Below are 21,501 nucleotides of genomic sequence, written 5' to 3' on the forward strand. Positions count from 1 at the left end.
TAAACAATTTGTAAATGAAGTGAATAAAAAAAATAAATATTTTTTTGTATTTTTTCTATGGGTTGCCCGGGACTCGAACCCGGAACTAGTCGGATGGAGTAGATATTTTTCCTTTTAGTATAATAGGTAACAAATCCCTCCCCAAAACGTGCTTGCATTTTTCATTGCACACGACTTTCCCTATGTATACATATAAATAAAAAACATCCCGAGAAGAAAGTAAAGTGCAAATAAGAATTTTTACTACTCAGTTGATTCAAGCAGTACAGTACTACATGAGCATTTCAGAATGATAATTCTCTGAATATTTTTTCTCTTGATCCATAGTATAAATATAGATCATTTGTACATCTTCTATGGATCTTATATTTATATTGTATTGTATTATGTCGTGACTAATAAACAATTTACCAGGTCATTGATACGGATAATATCCAAATACCAAATACGTTCTCTATATGATCCATATAAATAAAAAGAAATTATTTTTGGAAAGATCAAAAAAATAACTTGTTCTTCTTCCGTAAAGAATTCTTCTAATAATCCCGAACTTAATCTTTGCAAAAAACTGCGTGCTGAACTTTTATGTTTACGGGCCAAAGTTCTGGCACATGAAAGTCGAAGTATATACTTCATTCGATACAAACTCTGTTTTTTTGAGGATCCACTGTGATAGTGAGAAAGCTTTCTACATATCCGACCAAATCTATTAATAATATCACAATCCGCTAAATCGGTCCAAATTGGTTTACTAATAGGATACCCAGATACGGTACAAAATTGAGCTTTAAACAATGATCGAATAAGAGGAATAATCGGGATTATAGTATCAAATTTCTTAGTAAGAGTATCCATTAGAAATGAATTCTCTAGCATTTGATTCCTTACCATCGAAGAATTAATTTGTACACTTGAAAAATAACCCAGAAAATAAAAAGAATAGTTTGATAATTTCTTTATATCAATCCTATATGGTTGAGACCAAAAATGAAAATAATATTGCCAAAAATTAACAAGGTGGTATTTCCATTTCTTCATCAAAAAATGAGTCCCTCTTGAACCCAGAATCGATTTTCCTTGATATCGAATATAATGTATGAAAGGATCCTTGAAAATCCATAGAGTCTTCTGACAAAAAATTCGGTACACTCCAAGATGTTCTATTTTTACATAAAAATGTATTCGCTCAAGAAGGACTCCAGAAGATATTAATCGTAAAAAAGAGGATTGTTTACAAGAAAACACTAATAGAAATTCGTATTCATATATATATAAATTATATAAGAACCAAAATAGTCTTTTATTTTCTTTTGAAAATACGTAAATAGATTTTTTCGGAATAATGAGACTATTCCAATTATAATATTCGTGGAGAAGGAACTGCAATAAATGTAAAGAGAGAACATCCTGGATCCAGGATTGAAGTATTTGGACCAAGATTTCCATATGGACGGGATAGGGTATTAGTATATCGGACAGATAATTTAAATGCAATAATTTATCCTCTAAAAAAGGAAATATTGAATGACTAGATTGTAAATTGTGAGATTTTGGTATTTCTTTTTCTTCAAGGGAAGATATTAACTGCAGCGAAAATGGAATTTCTACAATGACTGCAAAACCTTCAGATAGAATCTGAGAAAAAAAATTAAAATAAAAATAATTGTTATGCCCGACAAATATATTTTGGTAAATATCATTAACCGAATAAATCAAATAATTTTTTTGATACATTCGAATAATTAAACGTTTCACAAGTACTGAACTAAATTTATTGTCATAACCCAAGGAGTTTTGGGGTTCATAAAAAATTGAACTATTTAACCCATGATCATAAGCAAATACGTAAATATATTCTTGAAAGAGAAGTGGATATAGAAACTGTTGTTGCCGAGATCTATCTTCTTCTAAATATCCTTGTAATTCTTCCATTTATATTTCCACGTGAAGCAAAGGTAGAAAGAATTTCTTGAGTTATAAAATAACTGATACATAGTGCAATATGGTCAAAACAGAGTATTATGTATATTATGTATAATAAAGAAGATTATGTATATATACAATTACAATAATAATAATAAACCTGTAAAGGAAAGAGGAAATCCAATCAATAGGTTTTTTTACTCCCCTTTTTCTAGCAAAAATGGTTTATCTTCGTTATAATTACAAGAGGATAATGACCCTTTATTTTTGCAACCTGATTGCTCTTTTGATTTTGGAATTAATTATCTTTATCAGTATACTGTTTCTTTTACACAATCGTCTCTAACCCATAATAATAAATATTTAGGATTCATAAAAGAAAAAGAATCAATGGTCTCCTCACGGGAGACCCCATCCTTTCCCGTACCAGGCACTAATCCATTTTTAACGTCTAAAACTAGATCGGGTAATCATTTAATTCAAATTAAGAACATAAGCTCGTTGCTTTTTGGTTTATCAGAATTGGAATTGGAGCCATGAAGCTCTATCCATTTATTCACTAGACCAAACTATAAATTTGAATTTTTTTCAATAAAAATAAAATAATAGATTTATAGTTTTATTTTTATTATATTATGTATTACGACATGCTGCTTTTTCCATTCATTACCTTTGAGGATCAGTCGTGGTCTTATAGACTCTACCAAAAGTCTGGACGAATTTATTGCTTCATCAAAATGTGTAAAAGATCATAGTCGCACTTAAAAGCCGAGTACTCTACCGTTGAGTTAGCAACCCAACCCTTCAAAATTAAAGTCGGATATGTAGATACGATCGAAATAAAAAACCAATTGAATTAGACTGCGCGACCCCATCAAAACATTGAACTAAGAACAAATCTTTCTTGTTGATTTATTGATCAATTAGAAAAAATGTATAGATCATAGTAAAAAGCACTAAATTCCTAATAGAAATGCCAAAATTCCGACGGACCAACCATTTATTTATACATTTTTTTATTTAACCCGAGTTAAGGAAAAAAAAACATCTTCTATGACAGTAAACCCGGCAATACAAACCCGTCATTTGACTGAAGTGAATTGAAAACCAAATCCAATAATACAATATAGGATAGGGTCGGGATAAGAAGATTTCTTTATCTACGATCAATTATATTTGTTTAATATAACATTGTCAATATAAATATGACTAGAATGGTGATAAAACGAATAAAAAACTGAAGTAAATCAAATAAATATTTTTGTTGGATTGGCACAAACAAAAAAATATAAATAAATCATAAATTTTTATAAAATAAGGAAGAGATAAAGACAGACAGGTTTATTCAATCAATAAAGGATAAACAAGATTAATTCCTTGTTTGTTGCTGGATTCCTATAACAGGAAAAGGACAAATTATAGATAATAAATTGTAGGTAAATGTAAATAATTACACTATATATATTTATTCCTCCCCCCTTTTTTCTTTATTTTGGTCTTTTTTCTTTTAATTAACTTTTCATTTTAACTAATTAACTTTAACTAACTCGAAATTTTTTCTTTAAATAAATCTGCTTTCCTAAAAATGTCAGAAACAGTTCTTGTTGGTCGAGCACCTTTTTCAAGGAAATATAGAATAGCAGGAACGTTTGAATAAGTTTGATTATTTATCGGATCATAAAAACCCACTTTTCGAAGATCTCTCCCTTCTCGTCGGGATCGAACATCAATTGCAACGATTCGATAGATGGCTCATTGGGATAGATGCACATAAACAATCTCCCCCAGAAACGTATAAGAGGTTTTATCCTCATACGGCTCGAACTCGAGAAAAAAAATTTTCATTCGTACTCATAACTCAAGTTGGGTAATTCTGACATAGTCAATCCTTAAACATTTATTGAGCCGTCTCTAACCTCTTTTGTTTGTCTCATCCGAGTCAATTATTCTGATCCCTTTCTTGAGACAATTGAAAATAGTGTTTCCTTGTTCCGGAATCCTTTATCTTTCCTTTGTAAAATCATTGGATTTAGACATTACTTCGGTGATCCTTACTCCTTTTTCAAAAGGGCAGCAACATACCTTTTGTTTTTTGTTATTTTCTTCTATATAAATGGAATACCTATAGAAATAGAATACGAAGAATTGATTTCCTAGGATACACCTTTCTTTTTATAGAAAAAAACTTTTTTTTTAACTTGTTTCAAGTTTAAACCTTTCGATTTTTTTATATTGATATTGAGGATATATTTACAAAGTTGGTCGAACTTATTGATTGATTAGCACTAACCCTAGATTCTTCCCCTTGATAAATAAATCAATCTTTTCTACTCGAGCTCCATCACGTACTATCAATCTAAGACAAATTAGATTCCTAATGGAACAGAACAAATTATGTCGAGACAAGAGCATCTTCATTTTTATGGAAAATGGTGGATGTAAAAATCCACAGCCGATCATGTCCTTCAAGTCACACGTTGCTTTCTACCACATCGTTTCAAACGAAGTTTTACCATAACATTCCTCTAATATAAAAAAATAAAATTCAATTGAATTTCAAACCACGATGAAATATATTTAACCTTAACTATATTTCATTTAATATGTGTAATCATGAATAGTCATTGGCTCAACAAGCAGTATATAATAGTCCATACTTTCTACCTATGGATAGTTTCTAGCTATGGATAGAAAAGTATTCTATATACTTTTTGCAAATCTGGGATAAGGGTAAAGTTCAGTAAGGATCAAATTTATTTACCTCGATATTCTATCATATGAATAAAACATATTTATAAAAAAAAACGTTTGCTAAAGACTCATTTACATCTCCAACAGATTGTTCAGGATAGTCAATCACGAAGGATACATATTTATATAATATAACAAACAAAAAAACTATAAAACTAAAATTTCTTCATTTTAATTTAATATGTTTAGTTTAAAAAACTGGAGCAAAATCCATTATTAATCAAATAAACTCGTCCAACGACCCCAAAACAAAAGAAAAGGTCGTAAATTTCTAGAAACTATTGATTTATCATACTTTTTCAAGTACCAACCAAGAGTTCATAAAAAAAATGTTAAATATTATTAATATTAAATAAAAAAAATATTATTAAACATATTGTAATTATTTACAATTATATAAATTATATATTATATAATTACAATTATATTATATATATGAGTATAGGACTTTACCTTGTTTATTTTATATGATCATATGGATTTTTTTTTATTTTTTTACTTCAGGTTCGAGAATTTTTCCATCAATTTCATAAAAAAGTTCAAGTACAAGTATATGAAATATACTAATTTCCCCCAATCCTTACTTTACATTACATGGATTTACAAACATATATTTCCAAAAATTTTTATTTGAGGAATCTAAGATATAAGATAGAAAGAAATGGAATTCCGACAATTCTCCTATTTTGTTACCATACCACAACTTTAGAGGTTTTCTAAGACTGATGATGAAACTGATGAAATTAGTAACAAAAACTCGCTACTTTTTAGTATCATCTCCACATAGAAAAATTGGGATATCGATTTTTTACTTTAGGCGTTGTATGGAAGGGAAGAGGGATGCCTTTGTTTCACGCTGCAATTCAGAATGCATTATGTGATAATTCACATTTTATGAATATGTTATATTCAATTTAGTTAAATGGGTAACTAACTTAAAATTGAATATAACATAGTCTTCAAAATGAATATAACATAGTACGAGCATATTCTGAATGTGAATGATAAACCAAAAAATAATTTTAATTAAAAATGAAAAAAAAAAATACATTCTAAGAATTCAGAACAACTTTTTGTTCTCTTAAAGATTTTTTTATGTGGGATACAGTGTGATCCTATCTTCTGTTTCTGATAGATAGGATCTGGGACGGAAGGATTCGAACCTCCGAATAACGGGACCAAAACCCGCTGCCTTACCGCTTGGCCACGCCCCATTTTTATCCTTTGGCACTAATAAAGACTACTAGTCTTATTAGTTATTGGTCAACCCCCCCCAAAAAAAATACCTAAAAAAGTACATTACATAATACGTAATACATAAATAAATACATATGAAAAATAAATATATATGAAATACATATGTAGCATATTTTTGTTGCTAGGATTTAAGACATATAAATTATATATAATGTAAAAAATTCATTGATCATTACGTAGAATTCAATTAAGATAATGTATGAAAGTAGAATTCCTTTCTTTTTCATTTTTCCCTTATAAAAATAATTCAATCAAAATAAAATTATCTAATACACAAGAACGAAATGTTTGTTATGCTTAATATCTTTAGCTTAATCTGTATCTGTCTTAATTCTGTCCTTTATTCGAACAGTTTTTTCTTTGCCAAATTGCCTGAAGCTTATGCGGTTTTCAATCCAATCGTAGATGTTATGCCTGTTATACCTCTTTTCTTTTTTCTATTAGCCTTTGTTTGGCAAGCTGCTGTAAGTTTTCGATAAAATTTTTAATACTTTGCCAAATAGACTCATTTTGCCAAATCCAAATCGATTCATAATTTATTCGATAATAAAATTCGAAAAATGAATAAGATCGACTAAGTATTACATTATTATTATAAACCCTCGATTCAAAAATTTCAATTATTGTATATTAATTAAATAACCGCAAAGATGAATTTGGATCAGCTTATTTACTCGTTCTCACCTTTCAGTGAGCAAAGAGTTTACTGGGTCTAGGTCCCCTACAATACCTAATTGTCGATATGACAAGAAGTTTTTTGTAAGTTGTAAGTAAGAAAGAAAAATCTTATTACATACAATACAAAGAAATTTGTAAAAATGACTTTCTTTTCCAAAATTGAATTTTTTTGCAGGGGATCGTGTAAAATTAAACAAACAAATTAAACAAAATAGTAGATGTGTTGAAAAGAAAAAATAGGTAATCTATTCCCTTTTTCGAAAATAAGATTATTTTGGAGGTTGTGTAATGCTTAGTCTTAAACTCTTTGTTTACACAGTAGTGATATTCTTTGTTTCTCTCTTCATCTTCGGATTCTTATCTAATGATCCAGGACGTAATCCTGGACGTGAGGAATAATTTTTTTTTTCTAAACTTTTCTTACTAAACTTTTCTTATTATTTTATCTATTCTATAAATTTACCTATGATAAATTCAAGGAATTTCAATTCCTTTTGAAAGTTCGAAATTGAAAGTATCAAGCGGGTCGAGTAATCAGAGCGAGCGGAGAAAGAGGGATTCGAACCCTCGGTACGAATAATTCGTACAACGGATTAGCAATCCGACGCTTTAGTCCACTCAGCCATCTCTCCAAACTCCAAATGGAAAAGAAAATCGAAATAATTTAAATTAAAGAAATTACGGAAAATTCAATATTTTCTTTATTTTATTTTCATATTTCATATCATATATTATGAATTAATATATATTACTAATTAATATATATTACTATTACATATATATTACTATTACATATATAGTATATATTTATAATATATAAATATATATGTATATATTATAAATAAATTATTATTTTATAATTAAATAAAATGCAATTATAAAATTTTATATTAGGAATTTCCTATTTTTCATTAATATAAAATAAGTAAGTTCAGAGTAAATAAAGAACGAATTTGATTAGGAATTACATTTAGATAATGATTCGAAACAAGTATCTACAATACAATAGAAAGAATACCTTACTTCTTTGATTTTGTACGAAAGATTTATTCCCCCGGCCCAGGCCGGGTCTTAGTTAAGTACCGGCCAGGCCAGTACCTCTTTTTGTCTAGCTTCAATGACCCTTTCAATCCGAAAATACTAGCAATCCAACAAAACAAGGATATATATAGTCTTATTGAAATTTATGTATGTTATTTAAAAAATTCGAAAATTTGAAAAGCTTTGGGCCCTTTACCCTTTTAAGTCCCCGGCTAACAGGACTAAATATGCGTCAACACCATAATTTGGATCCTATCTTGATTGCGTCTCACTCCTTTGTTCGACAAATAGTCCATTTATATACAATAATGTATATGTAGCGGGTATAGTTTAGTGGTAAAAGTGTGATTCGTTCTATTAAAAACTTAAATAGTTAAGGGAAGGGGTATCTCCGTTTTTTTTCATACTCCGATCAAAAACTTTATTTCTTAAAAAGGTTTAATCCTTTACCTCTCAATAGCATATTTGAGGAAGAACATACATTCTCACGATTTGTATCCAAAGTCCTATTAAAAATAAAAATGGATTATGTAGTCGTGAAACATAATTTTTTTGAACTGGATCCAGTCTTCCAATTGAATAAGTATGACTAAGGATCCATGGATGAAGATACAAAAATTTAGTTCCAATCGTAACTAGATCTTCTATTTTGGTGTTGTAAAAGGGAAATTGAAGCCAAACAAGCTGGAAGAGAGTGGTTTTGGTTTACTAGAACCATCCGCATCGCATATTGTTTCAGCTCGGTGGAAACGAAATTCTTTTCCTCAGGATCCTGCCAGTAGAAATAGAGAACGAAGTAACTAGACTAGACGGATTTCATATAATCCCTCTCCTCTAGAGGGATCATCTAGTAAGCAAATAGTTTTGGATACATTCAAACAGAAAGGCTGACATAGATGTTATGGATGTAATTCTTTCTCTATGAATACATCAATCTTCCATAAAGGAGCCGAATGAAATAAAAATTTCATGTTCAGTTTTGAATTAGAGACGTTAAAAATGATCAACCAACGTCGACTATAACCCCTAGCCTTCCAAGCTAACGATGCGGGTTCGATTCCCGCTACCCGCTACATATTATGTATTATAAATACATGCACCATCAATTTAGATATACATCCTTTTTTCTATAAAGGATTTTCCCGGTAATATCTTTTATATGAACTAAGAATACAAAAGAAGAAAATAGGAATGAAAAGCGTCCATTGTCTAATGGATAGGACAGAGGTCTTCTAAACCTTTAGTATAGGTTCAAATCCTATTGGACGCAATTTATTTACATCCATTTTAAAAATGGCTATACCAAGAAACCTTTTTTGAATCATTCGAATTAGAACTATTTCTCAACGATTATTCTTGTACTAAGAATAGAAAAAAGTGAGAAATTTATGTTTGTTCTTGAAGTAAAAACAGTTCGATCTGTTGCTGAATAACTTCCTTCAAAAGTGATTCCGCTTCCTCGGTGAATGTCTTGGTAGAAGATATAATTTCTTTAAATTGAGGTTTATTCTTTTTTAAGTAGTTGCGTAACTGACCGAGAAATTTCTTTACCTGTCCAAGTTCTATCGAATCTAGATATCCATTCGCTCCGGTATAAATAGTAGCTATCTGTTCTTCCACCGCGAGAGGGTCTGATTGGGATTGTTTAAGCAACTCGCGTAATCGTTGACCTCTTGCCAATTGATTCTGAGTAGTTTTATCGAGATCAGAAGCAAATTGTGCAAAGGCTTCTAACTCCACAAATTGCGCTAGTTCCAATTTTAATTTGCCGGCTACTTGTTTCATGGCTTTAATTTGAGCTGCGGATCCTACTCTGGAAACAGAAATACCGACATTAATAGCAGGTCGGATTCCGGCATTGAATAGATCGGCGGATAAGAATATTTGTCCATCTGTAATGGAAATTACATTAGTAGGAATATAAGCTGAAACGTCTCCAGATTGAGTCTCAACTATCGGTAAAGCAGTCATACTTCCTTCACCTAGACTAGAACTTGATTTAGCGGCTCTTTCCAAAAGTCGTGAATGCAAATAAAAAACATCTCCTGGATAAGCTTCACGACCGGGAGGTCTTCTTAATAGAAGAGACATTTGGCGATAAGCTTGTGCCTGTTTGGAGAGATCATCATAAATTATTAAAGTATGTCGTTCACGATACATAAAATATTCAGCCAGAGCCGCTCCCGTATAAGGAGCGAGGTACTGTAATGTAGCAGGTGAATCCGCCGTTTCGGCTACCACAATAGTGTATTCCATCGCCCCTCTTTCCTGGAAAGTAGTCACTACCTGAGCCACAGAAGATGCTTTTTGACCAATAGCTACATAAACACATATTACATTTTGGCCTTTTTGATTGAGAATTGTATCTGTGGCTACTGCTGTTTTGCCGGTCTGTCTGTCCCCAATAATTAATTCTCGCTGACCGCGTCCTATAGGGATCATAGAATCAATAGCAATAAGCCCCGTTTGAAGAGGCTCATATACAGAACGTCTCGAAATAATACCTGGGGCAGGAGATTCAATTAACCGAGATTCAGAAGCTGAAATTTCACCTCTCCCATCAATAGGTTTAGCCAGAGCATTTATAACACGACCCAAGTAACCCTCACTCACGGGTATCTGAGCAATTCGTCCTGTTGCTTTTACGGAACTTCCCTCTTGTATCATCAAACCATCACCCATTAATACAACGCCAACATTATTTGATTCCAAATTCAGAGCAATGCCTATTGTACCCTCTTCAAACTCTACTAATTCACCTGCCATTACTTCATCAAGACCATGAATACGAGCAATTCCGTCGCCTACTTGAAGTACGGTACCGGTATTCACAATCTTTACTTCTCTAGTATATTGTTCAATACGTTCACGGATAATATTACTAATTTCGTCGGCTCGAAGGGTTACCATTAGCGTTTCTTTATTCTTTTTAGGAAGGAAAAAAATAATGCCTAAATTAGAAACTAAGGCTAATCCGTTATTTTTTGCATGGCTCCGAGAATGCGAATATTAGCACGGATCATACGGAAATGTAACTCACTATTCAAGCAACTATTCAAAGTTCCTAGAGCTCCCTGTAAGGCTTGTTGGAAAACTCGTTGTCGGACCTGATTAATCGCTTTTTCTTGTTCAAAATGAAGCGTTTCATTTTTGTAATTTTCTAATTGTTCCAAACTATCACTAGTGGCATTAATCAAATTTACTTTTTCTCGTTCTATTTCAGAGTATCCATTCATTCGATACTCATCTGCTTCTATTTCCACTTTACGTAAGCAAGTCCGGGCTCTTTCGAGCTGCTCAACGGCCCCTTTACGTAATTCTTCCGAATTTCGAATAGTACTTAAAATCCTCTGTTTTCGATTATCTAATAAATCATTTAATGAAAGTAGATTATCTTACCATTAATTTCACAACTTCCATGATCTCTTCCCGAACCAAACATGAATCTTTCGATTCATTTGGCTCTCACGCTCAATTATTTATTTATGGTATGAGTATTCCCATAGCTTTTTTAATGTAATGAGCCTACCTTCTCTTTTCTGTTTGTAGTTAAACATATCAAAACTTATAAAATAAAAAACCAGAATATTAGGAAGACTCTTCCGACTAGACCAGATCAAAATCTAAAATTGTCAGCAAAGTTGTTTTTTTATTTGTACTTTTTTTTTTTCATTTTTTTGAATGAAAAAAGGAAATATGATAATAAAAATTAAAATAATAATAATTATATTATATTTTTGTTTCTTCAAGTCCAAAAATTCCTCTTTTTTATACATAGGTCGTCGATTCGGCATTAGATAAAAAAGGAACTTTGTTTCCTTTTTTTATCTCGTAAATAGTTTCAATTTATTTATTGATATGAGTGTTATATATCAAAATCAAATAAATTACCAATTTTTTTGAACTATTTGGTTACTAACGTAGTGGTAGAAAGAATACCATGTTTTGTCCGGACTTTAAACAATTTAGCTTTAACCATGTTAAAGGTCTCGCATTATTGGTTGATAGAGAATCAAAGTGGATTTACCAATAAATCACGAAATGCTATGGTTCTTGCATATAATTTCTTAATTTATTCAGAAGAAATTCGTCGAGATTGTGCACTTTTTTACTATTTCCCCTATCCCTTATAAATACCATAAGTGCAGATGGATGGATCCATCCTATTCTGGAAATAAACAACTCGCACACACTCCCTTTCCAAAATAAATCAATACACCAAGCACTACACTTAGATTTATTGGATTTGTTGCTAAAATATCGGTATTAAACCCGAAACTTCCGGCGTATGGCCAGTGGCCCAAGTAAACGAAAGAATCAATTACATTTTTCATATATTCTCCTCTCTTTTCTTTTGGATAGGACTAACAAAGAACAGAGTTCTCTTTGTATCACTCCGATCGCCCTTTTTTTGATCGATTTCTTTTTTTTTTTTATTTCCACTTTATTTATTTAATGAGAATAAAAGAAATCTAGTAATTTCATTTGTTTTGTTTAAATTTTTTTACATTTTTAAAAGTTTTCTAATAAGATACTTTACTTAGACTTTAGACTTAGGTTTTAGATCTGATATCAATTGAAAAATATTTCATTTGTTGAAACACTTCCAAACAATGAAAATAAAAAAGTTTTCTATTGTACTAAGCTAAAGACAGAAAGGAAGAAAGCAAGTGAATGCGGTAATTCCTCATCTTCAAATCAACCCTTCCTAGGTATTGTCTCAATAAATAAGTAATTTTTTAGTAACGTGTTAATATAATTCTAAGAAGCAAAGGAAAATTCCAAGTTAAGAGTTAATAAGAAAAAAGTCTCTTAGAGACTTTTTTTATATTTTGAGGATTAAACAAAAGGATTCGCAAATAAAAGTGCTAATGCCACAACCAGTCCGTAAATTGTTAAAGCTTCCATAAAAGCTAGACTAAGCAATAAAGTACCTCGTATTTTACCCTCTGCTTCCGGTTGTCTCGCAATACCTTCTACAGCTTGGCCTGCAGCAGTACCTTGACCAACTCCAGGTCCAATAGAAGCAAGCCCCACGGCCAATCCAGCAGCAATAACGGAAGCGGCAGAAATCAGTGGATTCATGGTAAGTTCCTCACACAAAACAAAAAAGAAAAAATGGTTAATGATACAATCAACCAATCAATTATTACTTTTAATTAAGATCCACAAGTTGAAATAATAATATTAATTTTTAAATTAAAAAACGGAATCATCAGAACTATCTCGTTTTTAGTTTTTAACTATCATAGAGTTTTTGTAAATCCATATGCATACAGTTGTAACTATTGTATTTCTTTGTTTCGAACCATTCTTTCATTTAATTCTTCGTTCTTTACTACACTACACTATTGTTAAGTTTATTTATTTTTTCATTCAAAAAAAATTGCTAGAAGAGAAGGACTGATATTGAAATCTATCTAAATACAGTGTGAACTGCAATCAATATCAATCAAATTATCAAATTAATTTAATACCAAATTAATTCAATATAAATATAAATTAATATAAATAAAAATTAATATAATAAAAAAATATATATATATTAATATGTAATAGTAATAAAAAAGTACCAATAGATATTAATTATTAATATCTTAACTTAAATTAAAAATTTATTTATTAATTATTTATTTATAATATTAATTATTTATTTATAATTATAATAAATTATATTATTTGTAATTTGTATTGTATATTATACATATTATCAAATAATAAATAAAATAATAACAAAATTTTTGAATATTTTAATATAAAAATATAAGAATTAAGGAATTAAGAATATATATATATTTATTTTATGTTGTATATTGTTCATATATAACATAACAAATATGAATAATGAGGATCCAGATTATGATTATAGGATTGGTTGTAATTAGGAAAAATATAAATTATAGCCTTACAATACTATAATAAAAATAAAAAAATAAATATAATAATAAATATTATATAGTTATGTAATATAGCGATATTATGGATAGACTTATCTCATATAACTAAAAAATATTTAATGTGATTCTAATATCACATATCCATTCTTTTCTTCCATAATGTAAACCATCCTAATTTTTTTAATTGATTCTGGAATAGAATAATTCCTAGAAAAATAGACGGGGGTTTAGAGCCTATAGACATTATTACATATATTATACTCTAACTATAACCTCCCCAGCCCTTCTTTTTTTTAGAATTCTGTTGGAATATTGTCTATCTTTTCTCCTACAATTCTAGATGATGGAATCATACACTATTATCTTACCCATCCAATTGGATTATCATGAATCATGTGGGATAAGCTTGCTTAATAATAGAATTAAAAAAAAAAGACTATTTGAAAAGCTAGTTAATGATGACCTTCCATGGATTCACCTATATAAGCCGCGGCTAAGGTTGCAAAAATAAGAGCTTGAATACCACTTGTAAATAATCCAAGAAACATGACAGGTATAGGAACTACTGAAGGGACTAAAGAAACAAGAACAACAACTACTAATTCATCGGCTAATATATTTCCGAAAAGTCGAAAACTAAGAGATAAAGGTTTTGTGAAATCTTCTAGGATGTTAATTGGTAAAAGGATGGGGGTTGGTTGAATGTATTTCCCAAAATAACCCAATCCTTTTTTGCTAAGACCCGCATAAAAATATGCGACGGACGTGAGTAAAGCTAAAGCAACAGTAGTATTTATATCATTCGTGGGTGCAGCTAATTCTCCATGAGGTAACTGTATAATTTTCCAAGGTAAAAGAGCACCTGACCAGTTAGAAACAAAAATAAAGAGGAACATAGTTCCAATAAAGGGAACCCAAGGGCCATATTCTTCTCCAATCTGGGTTTTGCTTAAGTCTCGAATAAATTCAAGGATATATTCAAAGAAATTCTGACCGTTGGTCGGAATGGTTTGTGGATTCCGAACAGCTATAATGACTGAACCTAATAAGATAGCAATTACTACCCAAGAAGTGATAAGTACTTGGGCATGGATTTGTAAACCTCCTATTTGCCAATATAAATGTTGGCCTACCTCTACACCCGATATATCGTATAACCCTTTGAGTGTTTTAATGGAACATGGTATAACATTCATATTGTCCTCTAGCAGAAATTGAACTTCAAAAAATAAATTATTTTGATTCAACCATCTCTATCTCTTTTTCAACTCACCAATATGAATCAAAAATCGTATTCATTAATTGTATATTTAAGATATCAAGAATTTACATAGGATACCAAGAAATCACGTAATATAATAACATATTATCAATATGCCCGCACTTACCTTTTTGCTTTTTTTATTTAATTCAAGAATAGTAACCGAATCCAAAAATCCCCCCTTAATCATAATCAAGGATTTCTTATATAGCTAGAGCGGCCCTCACAAATTGCGGATACTAATTTGTTAAGAACCAATCGGATTGAAGCTATAGCATCATCGTTGGATGGAATCGAAATATCTGCGAGATCCGGGTCACAATTTGTATCGATTAAACAAATCGTCGGAATACCCAAAATTACACACTCTCGAAGAGCCGTATATTCTTCTTGCTGATCAACGATGATCACAATATCAGGCAACCTCGTCATATATTTGATACCGCCGAGATATGTTTGCAAGGTAAATAATTTTCTCTTCAATATTGCCGCATCTCTTTTGGGAAGACGGTTGAGTTTACCCATCTTTTGTTCTGCTCTTAAATCCCTGATCTTTTGAAGTCTCGTTTCCGTAGTAGACCAATTTGTTAACATACCACCAAGCCATTTTTTATTAACATAATGACACCGGGCTCTTATTGCAGCCGATGCTACTGAATCTGCTGCTTTATTTTTGGTACCAACAATTAAGAAGGTTCTTCCCTTACTTGCCGCATCAAAAACTAAATCAGAGGCTTCTGATAAAAAACGAGCAGTTCCAGTGAGATTTGTAATATGAATACCTTTACGCTTTGCAGAGATGTAAGGGGCCATTCTAGGATTCCATTTCTTAGTACCATGACCAAAATGAACTCCGGCCTCCATCATCTCTTCTAAATTAATGTTCCAATATCTTCTTGTCATTTTTCTCACACTTCCTTTTTGTTTTTTTTTTAACTTTAACAAAGAGACGAGGTACTTTGAAATAAGTAATTGTTCCGATGGAACCTTCTGCCGGGAATTGACCTTTAATACACAGTACAAACCATTAATGTCTTTTAATTACTTATTTTTTTATCAATATTCAAACAAGAACAAGATAGTTAAGTTAAAAGAAAAGCCAGACCAGATAATTAAAAAACAGATAATTAAAAGATAGTTAAAGTAAAAGAATCCGCTCTTAGGAATCATGAAATCGCGTAAATGATTGTTCTAATGTCTCATGGAAATTGTTTGGTACATAAGAACAAAATAATTCTCTATGGTGTAACAAAAGATCTTTTATTTCCAAGTCAAATAGATTCTTTCTTTTGATTTCCAAATAAAAGTTTTTGTCCTTACTTGAATGGTGCACTAATTTTTTGAATCCTGTACCAACAGGTATAATTCCACCTAGAACAACATTCTCTTTCAGGCCTTTCAACCAATCAATACGACCTCGTAGAGCAGCTTTTGCTAAAACTCGAGCGGTTTCTTGAAAACTTGCTTCGGATATGAAACTTTGAGTATTCAAAGATGTCCTTGTTATTCCCAATAGGATTGCGCGATAAGAGATCGCTTCGTCCAAAGCGCGCCCCACTCGTTCCGCTCGCAACAATCCAATTAATTCCCCAGGTGAAAAAACATTAGACATTCCATCTTCTGAAACCAACACCTTTGATGTTACTTGACGTACAATAATCTCTATATGTCTATTATGGATCTGTACCCCCTGAGATCGATAAACCCTTTGGATTTTATTAACCAAAGAGATACGACTTTGAGCTATGGTTAGCTCGGCTTGAATCAAGAATCCCCAGGGGATTCCAAAAATTTTTGGTATACCTTTGTTCCAACCTTCAACTCTCCTTTCAAGGTTCATTGATATTGAATCAATTGAACGTACTTCTAAGATTTGTTCCACTTTTGGAAGACCTTGTGTTATGTCACCAGATCTTGATTTTTCATATATAAATGTAACTAATGTATCTCCTTCGTAAAATATTTTACCATAATGGCCATGAATAGTTGCTCCTGGAGTGGCTAAATAGGGCTTAGCGGATCTTATAATTAAAGCGTCAACATCAACAATTATAATTTGCCCAGATTTTTTTATGTGCGATTTGTATTTAAATAGACATATATTTTCACAAAAAAATTGTCCAAGGCTAATTATTGTAGATGTCTCTTCCCAATAATCGTGATGGAGAAAATGCCAATTCAAATGGAATGGATTCAAAATGATGTTACTGCATGGATCGGGATTATAAATCCTCCTATTTTCATCTATTAAACAGTATTTAAGTACTTCAAGTACTTGGAAAGTCTGTTGAAAATTACCAAGTAGCAAATATTTCTTTAACAAAATCTGATTATAAGTTATTAAATGGTAAAATGAATATAAATTTACCATTTTAGGGACAATAGTCCCCAAAGGACACAACAAATCCTTAATTGGGATTATGGGATCCGATTCTTTTATCATGTTATATTTCGAACCATTGAATGGACCAATTCGAGAACAATTGGATGATGACAAAATTATCAAAGATTGGCATTCCTTATTTCGATTCAACAATGTACCAATAGTACCTTGATGTTGTGTAAGTAATTGAATACTAACCTTGCAGTAAAAAGGATTTATATTTGTACGATCTAATCCATTATCGGAAATCAATCCTGAACTTGCCCTATCATATCTTTTTCCGATATACGAAATGCTGGACTTTACTAACTCAATTCTCATGAAATTTCGAATCAGATCATTTCCCTTTACCTCAATAAAGGAAGCACGAATCTCTTTCGGAGAACCATTTTGTTCTGGATCCCAATTCAATATTAAACAAGTGCGAACTAATTGAATACTTGTGTGAAAAATTCCTCGAATTGACTTGCCATTTCCATAAAGGATATAATTGACAACTCTAAGTTGGACATTATCCTTTTCCCGCAAGAGATCTTGAGGAAAAAGTGTTGCTAAATTTATGCCATCAGTTATTTCATATGTGACTACGGGTCGAACCAAAACAAAATACTTTTTCTTTGTGGGTGTGATCCGTTGGACATAGATCCAATTTTTCAATTTTTTTGATTCCTTAGAATTTTTTTTTGTTTTCGGTGGTATAAAAATGCCACTATGCCTAGATATCTTATCTGCTTCTCCAGGAAAATAAATATCTCCGAAAAATATTTATATGAGTGTATACTGAATGACTCGCTATGAGAAAGTATCATAGATCGTTATATGAGTGTCATATACTTTCTCATGTGGCTATTAGTATGACTACTAGTCCTTAGACCTGAAGTCACCATGGATCCCTACATAAGGAGTTATGTACTTTTGTTTTGTCAAACGTCACCCGTAACTGGGTGGACTATAAAGGCGATTACTGGGTATGTAACAAATTATGTGGAGGGATGTGATTGATATAGATGGGATCTATCCCTCCTATATGAAGGGAGTGACATCAATATTCTTGATAGAGTGAGACCACGAAGTACATGGCCATGCCCAAATGAGTCAATATGAGATATTGAGCTCATTTGATTTAGTGAGTCTACTTGGAGTTCAAGATTTAGATTGGTCAGAGGATGACACGGTCTATGCCTCACATTGATCAATCTAGATGTGTAGGATAGAAGGACAATGTCATATATTGTGAGGAGTCACAATTAGTAGTCACAAGGTGATGTTGGATCTCAACATTCTTGTAACTTGGGTAGTAATGATGTGTTGGTAGATACCGCTCATTACTTATGCTCCTAAATGGGTTTAGGTGCATTTCCAACGTTACAAGAACCTATAGGGTCACACACTAAGGACAATTAGATGGAGATTAGGTTCATATGATGAACCAAGAGGATTAGATTCATGTGATAAATCAAATTGGATTAAGAGTTATCCTAATTAGGCTAATTGAGTTAGACTCAAGTTGATTCATGTGTTCAATGAGTCTAATTTAGATTATGACTCATTTAATCAATTTAATTAAATGAATTAGATTCATTATATTAAATTGGCTTGAATTAAATGGTTGGATTAGATCAACCATGAGAGAGATTAAGTCAAGTTTGACTTTACTTGAGAGGAAGAGGAAGAGTCAAGTTTGACTTGACTTTATGCCACATCATTTGTGACTTGGCATTAAGTGGCCAATGATGGTGTGCCACATCATCATAGATAACACATAAGTGTGCCACCTAATGGAAGTTACATCTTCTCCTTTGCTTTAATGTGGCCGGCCACATTAATGAGAGGAGTTACACTTGATGTGGCCGACCACTCAAAATGAATGGGAATTCATTTTTTTTTTTCATTCAAGGCTAATTGACATCTTCTTCCTCCTTGAGTTCTTTCTTCTCTCCCTACTAAGGTGCTAGCACACTTTAGTTTGGTTTTTCTCCCTCTTTGTTCATGTGAATACGCATAGAGAGTTGTCTATCTTGACAACTTGAGATCTGACACCTTGGACGAGCGGGATTCGCGAAAGGCACGCATCAAGGGTAAAACTCTTAACATATAGTTCTAGTGTAGATCTATAGACTTTAGAAACTCGTACTCGTATTTTTGTTTTTATTTTTTTCTTCGCACGGATTCATGGAGGGGGTTTCGGGGTTTCCGCGACGCGAAAAAGTGGTTTTCGCGGCCCGAAAGAACCAACACATGCTCCTCCTCAGAACGCGAGTAGATCAAAATGTCGTCGATAAAGACAACAACAAATTGATCTTGATACTCCAGAAAGATGTGGTTCATCAAATCCATAAACACCGCTGGAGCATTGGTAAGCCCAAATAGCATTACTAAGAATTCATAATGTTCGTATCTGGTACGGAATGTTGTCTTCTGAATATCAGATTCCTTAACTCTCAGCTGATGATATCCAGACCGCAGATCAATCTTAGAATATACTGATGTACCCCTGAGCTGATCAAACAAATCTACCATCCATGGTAAGGGTACTTATTTCTAACAGTCACTGCATTTAGCTGTCAGTAATCGATGCATAACCTCAGAGTAACATCCTTTTTCTTGATGAACAATATCGGAGAACCCCACGGAGAAACACTAGGGTGAATAAATCTCCTGTTCAATAACTCCTGGAGTTGAACCTTTAGCTCATCCAACTCTTTCGGCGCCATACGATATGGAGCTTTCGATGCTAGTGCGGTCCCCGGAATCAACTCAATAGAAAACTCCACTTACCTTCTGGGAGGCAAACCTAGTAGCTCCTTTGGAAATACATCCGGATACTCTCGGACTACTGGAACATCGGAGAGTTGAGAACTACTGCAGTCTTCAATAGTAATCAAAGATAATAGAAAACCCTGACAGCCATGTGACAGCAGCTTTTGAGCCTAAATCATCGAAATAGTTGATATGTCATCATCTCTGATGCCAGTGAAATTCCATGAGGATTGGTTCAGAGGCCGGAATGTGACCACCCTCGTCTGGCAATCAACAGTGGCATGATATGCTGACAGCCAATTCATGCCAAGAATAATATAAAACTCGACCATTTCCAGTACTAAAAGATCTACCGTAACTATCATGTTGCCAAAGTCTAACGGATAACCTCTGACCTCCTATGTGACGTCCAATGTATCATCGGACGGTAGGGAGACAGTCAGTCGCTGCATTCTAAGAGTAGGTAGTCTACCTATGTCCCTCAAAAAGGCACGAGAAATAAAACAATGTGAGCTACAATATTTATCAGCATATCAGCGGATAATGCATAAAGTAAAACCATACCGCAGAAAATGGATCCGTCGGCCCGCTGTGCATCCTCTCTAGTAACTGCATGAATACGGCTAGTCTCTTGCAGTGGTGGAGGTGGTAGTGTCGCAAAAGGCTACTGCGCCTGAGTCTGATCCTAACACTGTGACGGTGCCGGGTACTGAGCCAGAGATGGATATGTAGGCTGACACTGATACTGGACCGGCGGCTGGGGCTGTGACTGGTACTGGACCAGTGGTTGTGACTATGGCTGATACTGGACTAGAGGCTATGACTGGTACTGTACCAGTGGCTGGGGCTACAGCTGATACCGAGGTCCCACATCAGAACCCTGTGGTACCATAAGGGCACTGGAGTGCTCCTGTCCATGCATGCCATATGCAGCTACTGTCGGGGGAGCTGTCCTCTGCTAGCTATGCGAAGATTGGGCTCTCTGCCCTCCTCGATAAGTCCCTGTTTGACTGGGGTATCCTCCATGACCAGACACTCCAGAAGCCATATGCTGAGCCTTTAGCGAACAATCTCAGCTCAGGTGCCCAGGCAGTTTGCAATAAAAGCAAACTGACTGCCCCAGGGAGCAGGCTGTGGTGAGGTGGTCTCTGGACCCATATCTGGTGTAGTGAGTGGTCGCAGTCGGCCAGGTCAGGGTACTTCTGGGGCTTCGGGGCTCTGATACCAAAAATATTGTCACGCCCCAGGTAGTCTTTGCCAGAAGAAATTTCGACAGCATCTCCCCTATACGGGTGATAATATGAAACTTCCTACAATGCCCTCAGGGTCACATATATACCTCAGCCAACACGGCTGGAACAATAACAATATATATTAAGCAAGCACCAACGCAGTTTAATAGTAAAAACCAAACATAAGAAATGATAAGGAAAACATCTCAACTACACCCATAAAACTCAAATCTTATATCCTACTCAACTACACCCATAAAACTTAAATCACCAGTATACATCCAAACGAAAACCAATCGAGAATAAGGGATCATACAA

At 33.0% G+C, this 21,501-nt stretch overlaps 4 protein-coding genes, 1 non-coding gene and 1 pseudogene across 5 annotated transcripts; all 6 read right to left on the bottom strand.

The window, feature by feature from the left end:
- Nucleotides 1-8: 8 nt before the first annotated feature.
- On the bottom strand, nt 9-3,827 carry LOC122035351 (maturase K). Its single transcript, XM_042594756.1, has one exon. The coding sequence runs from the start codon at nt 1,930-1,932 to the stop codon at nt 385-387; it is 1,548 nt and encodes a 515-aa protein (XP_042450690.1). The 5' UTR covers nt 1,933-3,827; the 3' UTR covers nt 9-384.
- Nucleotides 3,828-5,203: 1,376 nt separating this feature from the next.
- Nucleotides 5,204-13,160, bottom strand: LOC122035353 (ATP synthase subunit alpha, chloroplastic). Its single transcript, XM_042594757.1, has one exon. It carries the CDS (start codon nt 10,558-10,560, stop codon nt 9,037-9,039), a length of 1,524 nt encoding a protein of 507 aa, XP_042450691.1. The 5' UTR covers nt 10,561-13,160; the 3' UTR covers nt 5,204-9,036.
- Nucleotides 7,154-7,241, bottom strand: TRNAS-GCU. The gene has a single exon. It is a non-coding gene; the product is annotated as a tRNA-Ser (tRNA).
- Nucleotides 13,161-13,441: 281 nt separating the features above from the next.
- Nucleotides 13,442-14,776, bottom strand: LOC122034581 (ATP synthase subunit a, chloroplastic). Its single transcript, XM_042593888.1, has one exon. It carries the CDS (start codon nt 14,741-14,743, stop codon nt 14,000-14,002), a length of 744 nt encoding a protein of 247 aa, XP_042449822.1. The 5' UTR covers nt 14,744-14,776; the 3' UTR covers nt 13,442-13,999.
- Nucleotides 14,777-15,000: 224 nt separating this feature from the next.
- Nucleotides 15,001-15,711, bottom strand: LOC122034582 (30S ribosomal protein S2, chloroplastic). The gene has a single exon (XM_042593889.1). The coding sequence runs from the start codon at nt 15,709-15,711 to the stop codon at nt 15,001-15,003; it is 711 nt and encodes a 236-aa protein (XP_042449823.1).
- A 256-nt stretch (nt 15,712-15,967) lies between these two features.
- LOC122033858 lies at nt 15,968-19,519 on the bottom strand (annotated as a pseudogene).
- Nucleotides 19,520-21,501: the final 1,982 nt, after the last annotated feature.

This window comes from Zingiber officinale, chromosome 11B (assembly GCF_018446385.1).
Source record: "Zingiber officinale cultivar Zhangliang chromosome 11B, Zo_v1.1, whole genome shotgun sequence".
NCBI classification, from domain to species: domain Eukaryota; kingdom Viridiplantae; phylum Streptophyta; class Magnoliopsida; order Zingiberales; family Zingiberaceae; genus Zingiber; species Zingiber officinale.

Bases quoted from the DNA above. Each gene is read 5' to 3' on its own strand.
- LOC122035351 (XM_042594756.1), bottom strand. From the start codon at position 1,932: ATGGAAGAATTACAAGGATATTTAGAAGAAGATAGATCTCGGCAACAA.
- LOC122035353 (XM_042594757.1), bottom strand. From the start codon at position 10,560: ATGGTAACCCTTCGAGCCGACGAAATTAGTAATATTATCCGTGAACGT.
- LOC122034581 (XM_042593888.1), bottom strand. From the start codon at position 14,743: ATGAATGTTATACCATGTTCCATTAAAACACTCAAAGGGTTATACGAT.
- LOC122034582 (XM_042593889.1), bottom strand. From the start codon at position 15,711: ATGACAAGAAGATATTGGAACATTAATTTAGAAGAGATGATGGAGGCC.